This window comes from Lonchura striata, chromosome 4, assembly GCF_050655825.1.
Source record: "Lonchura striata isolate lonStrDom1 chromosome 4, ASM5065582v1, whole genome shotgun sequence".
Taxonomy (NCBI): domain Eukaryota; kingdom Metazoa; phylum Chordata; class Aves; order Passeriformes; family Estrildidae; genus Lonchura; species Lonchura striata.
The window spans coordinates 4,574,789-4,579,223 of NC_140706.1; the positions used below are offsets into that span (position 1 = coordinate 4,574,789).

The window sequence follows — 4,435 nt, forward strand, 5'->3', positions numbered from 1 at the left end:
CATCAGTCCTGGCTAAGAATTGGAGCTGCCATGCGAGGCCCATCAACAAGGGCTGAAAGAAGAATCCAGGGAATTCCAGGCCTGTCAGCCTGACTTTGGTGCCCAGCAAGAATTTGGAACAGATCATCTTGACTGTGATTACACAACACATATGGGATCCGGCAGATCCCTTTGGGCAGTTGAGCTCAGCTGTCTGTCTGTGTCTACTCCCGATTCCCCACCCAGCCCCAGCCCAAAGCAGCACCTGGGGACGCTGCCCACTCTCACTGAAGGATCAGGAAGGTGCCTGGGCAGCCCTGCTCCACGGCAAACACCAGCACAGCGCAGAGCTGCATGTCGCAGGGGCCGCTCAGCAGCAGCCGGCAGGAGTGGGAGCTGGGCAGCACCGTCAGCTGCCAGTCCTGCCACTGGGGCAGGCGCTCCCAGGCTGTCGGCACCAGGTTCTGCACCCAGCAGGCGATTTCCTCCACGTCCAAGTAGGAGCCTGTGCAGAGGTTCTGCAGCAGGGGTGAGCGCTGGCCCGTCTCTTTCGTCTCGGAGGGGTGGACAAAACACGGAACATTCTCCATTTTCCTCAAGCAGGTGCACTCCAGCACCACACGGATGTTGGAGCACCTCTCTGGCAGACATGTCCCACCATAGAGCTCCAGCCTGAAAGAGTGCCTGGAGGGTGGCTGCAGGAACACGAGCAGCTGGTACAAGATTTGATCCTTGAAGATACTCCAGGATTCATGGGTGCTGCTCTTCACGGTCGCCGGGTGCATCTCCGGCATGAAAGTGTCCTTGGAAAGCACTCGGCAGACACGGAGGACGTCATGCATCATCTTCTTCACATCCCTGCACATGTCAGACAGTTCCTGCACGGGAAATAGGTTGGGCACAGAAAGCAACCTGACCCTTTGGCATGCTCCTTTGAGCTTTTCATCCTCATTGCTATTTTCTTCCTCACTGCTAGTACTGTCCTGCCCACGGCAGCTGCAAGGGGCAAAATTGATTTGCCAGGCCAGCCAGCAGACCTCCACGAGCATGACTGCTGCAGCAGCCCAGAAGAGACAGAGCTGCAACCCAGAGAGGAGTGGGGCTTCTTGTGGGGACCTGATCCACCCAATTTCCTGCAGCAGCCGCATCATCTCCTGCTGCAGAAACTCCTCATGCTGCTGCATCTGCTGGACCATGGCCTTATCAGTCTGTGGATCTTTTGTCTGCCCAGGCAGGATAGCCAGCACAGCCAGAACGATGATTGTTACAGCCATGGCCTGGAGGACATGGGAGAAAAGTTTATCCAGGAGAGATGAATAGACTTGAAGGGACCACAGACCCTGGCAGGGACAGCACAGGGCCCATCCTGCCCAGGCCACCCTGATGGTCATCCCCAGCTGGGTTGTGCCCCAGGAAAGGGCAAGACACACCTCAGCAGTCTCCTGAGGCTCCATCCCTGCCATGCTGGAGCATTCCATGGAGCCAGGGGCACCTGGCACATCCCCAGAGCCTCTCTGGCACCACTGGGAGCCCTGATCCCTTCTGTCCCCCAGCCCAGAGAGTGGCACCCTGCCCTGCCCTGAGGGGCCCAGGTCTCACTCAGAGTTAGAAACCCCCCTGGGCATCTGTCCCACTCCCCATCCATCCCAGCCTTCCCTGTGCATGTGCACTCACCAGGTGCCCAAGGAGGGGATGCAGGGTGGCTGCCTGGTATTGTCCCTGGGGATGGCTCCCACTGTCACCTGTTCTCTGCAATGTCACAGCCACCAGAGCTGGCAAACCCCAGACTTCAACCCTACCCCCTGCTCAGTGGGTTCTGGGCATCGCTGCACCAAGTCCAAACCCACTGCAGGAGTCCCAGGGGGTCTCTTGGCAAAGCAGGGACAGGCCCAAAAGCAGCACAGAGAGCCCCAGTCCCACTGTTCCCAGCCCCAAGGGCAGGACCTTGCCCTGCTCTGAAGGGCTCAGCCCCCACTCAGGGTTAGGAACCCCCTGGGCTCTGTCCAGTCCCCCGCCTACCCCAGCCTTCCCCGTGCACTGCACACACGAATCACCCAAGCCCAGCTGCAGTGGGGCTGCCTGGTGCTGTCCCTAGGGACAGATCCTCTGTGACCCATCCTCTGTGATGTCACAGCCACCAGAGCCTCATCCCCTAGCTGACAAGTCCCAGACCCCATCCCCAACCCTCAGCGAGCTCTCGACATCACCCCACGTACAACAGCACTGGGCAGGAGTTCCTGGGCCCTCCTGACAAAGTGGGCAGCCCAAGCCACCCCTGGTCATCCACTGGCTGGGCTGTGCCCCATGGAAGGACAAGAGACACCCAAGACACCCGGAGACATCAAGAGTGTCCCGAGGCCCCATCCCTGCAACAGTGTGCCAGAAAACCCTGGGCACCAGGCACATCCCCAAAGCCTCTCTGGGCACCTGGAACCCCCCAGGAGCCCTGAGCCCCTCTGACCCCAGACCCAAGGAGGGTCCTGGTATGGACTGACTGACCCTGGATGGACTGACAGACACTGAGATGGACTGACACACCCTGGGATGGACTGACTGACCCTGGCATGGACTGACAGACACTGAGATGGACTGACACACCCTGGGATGGACTGACTGACCCTGGCATGGACTGACTGACTGATCCTGGCATGGACTGACAGATGCTGGAATGGGCTGACTGACCCTGGATGGACTGACTGACCTGGGCACCAGGGCTATACATGGTCCATGATCCCAACCCAATGGACAGAGCCGTGACATTTGAACTGATGGTTGCCCCACCTAATGAAACATCACATGCAATCTCTCTCTGACCATATCTTTAAAATTTTGACCTTTGCAGTAATTAGGTCAGTTATTTCAATGGATTCTATAAATCCAGCTGAGTTCATACAGAAGTCCGACTTGGATTTACTCAGTTCTGAAAATACTGCAGGAAGTTCTAGTGAGGATATCTGGGGACAATATCATATCTCTGAAGAATTTCTGTTCCAAATGCAAGTTTCTAGACACCTCAAAAGCTTTCCTTAGCCTTGCTGCACATGTGCCAGGACTGGCAGGGCAGAAGTTTGTGTCATTCACCATGTGCAGAGCTGTACATCTCATGAGCCTCCTCTCCTAAGAGCAAGGGGGATGTCAGCAGGATGGATGCATACCCTGTGTTCAGTCTCTCTTGTCGAGGTGGTGGGGACCTGAGGTCCCAAGTGGAGGGAACACAGAATCCTACAGTCATGTAGGTTAGAAAAGACCCTTGAGATGAGGTCCAGCACTGCCAAGGCCCCCACTAAACCCTGTCCTGAAGTGGCACATCTTCATGTCCTTTAAATCCCTCCAGGGATGGCAACTCCACCACTGCCCAGAGTAGCCTGTTTCAACACCTGACCACCCTTTTAGTGAAGAAATATTTCCTAATGTCCAGAACTGGTGGCAGCTGGTGCCTCCACACCATGCAAAACCTGGCTTCTGCTTTTTACGCAGAGCTGGCTCATACACCTTTAACAGGCTCCTGCACACAACCCTGCACAGCCAGTGTCACTACCTGGAAAAATGGGAATTAATATCTAATGAAAAAAGCCAGAACTTATCACAACTAGAGGGTTCCTGTGGACTAACCTGAGTCATCAGTGAGAATCAGTGTCCCTTGTCCTGTATCTTGCTCTTGGAGGTACCTCAATGCCTCAGACTATGCTTATCTCTTCCACATGGAGGTGATAAGATCCAGCTGTTTTTATAGCTCCTTGTGTAGTCTCATTTTGCTGCAATAGGCTGGTACTGCTTTTCCAGAGGCACAGTTTTCCAAAGGTCAATAACAGCACAAGTCACTGCTTTCCTTATGGCATCCCTGGTTTGGCTGTCTGCTGGTGCTTAAGGCAATCCTGTCCCAGAGGAACTTATCCAAGGGAAGGAGAAGAAGGAATCTCCACTGACACATTATTCCAGTTGTGCTGGAATAATATCTACTGAATGGACTTGGAGAAAAAAACAGTGAAACAGCCTGTTGTGGATATGGCAGAAATTACTCAGAATTTTCATGGTTTTATTAACAGGACTGGGAAAACACAGAAATTTGTTCCTGTAAAATAAAAATCTCAAATCCTGATTTTATCTTTTACCCTTTCTGCCATTCAAGCTATCACCTTCCAGATAAGAATACTGGAAAAGATTGGATTATCAGAGTAATAAGAAAATAATGGCAGGAATGTGCAGTTTGCAGGTGTTGTATGGTCACTTAGGGAACCACAGCTTGTGGCATAATTTAGACCACATCCAAAGGCTGCAATGATCATTTCCTCAGCTCCAGAGGTTGATCAAAACATCATTTTGAAAATGAATGATTTATAGTTGGCTCCTCATCAGCCTTCCACCTCTCTGCCTGTAAGAAGTAAAAGAAAAGGAAAAAACCCAGCCAAAAAACCATGTCCCAGTTGGCTAATACACTTACAGATTGGAAGGCTGT

At 53.3% G+C, this 4,435-nt stretch overlaps 1 protein-coding gene across 1 annotated transcript; it reads right to left on the reverse strand.

Moving 5' to 3' along the window:
- Positions 1–263: 263 nt before the first annotated feature.
- On the reverse strand, positions 264–1,662 carry LOC146767499 (inositol 1,4,5-trisphosphate receptor-interacting protein-like). Its single transcript, XM_085578476.1, has one exon. The coding sequence runs from the start codon at positions 1,455–1,457 to the stop codon at positions 264–266; it is 1,194 nt and encodes a 397-aa protein (XP_085434602.1). The 5' UTR covers positions 1,458–1,662.
- Positions 1,663–4,435: the final 2,773 nt, after the last annotated feature.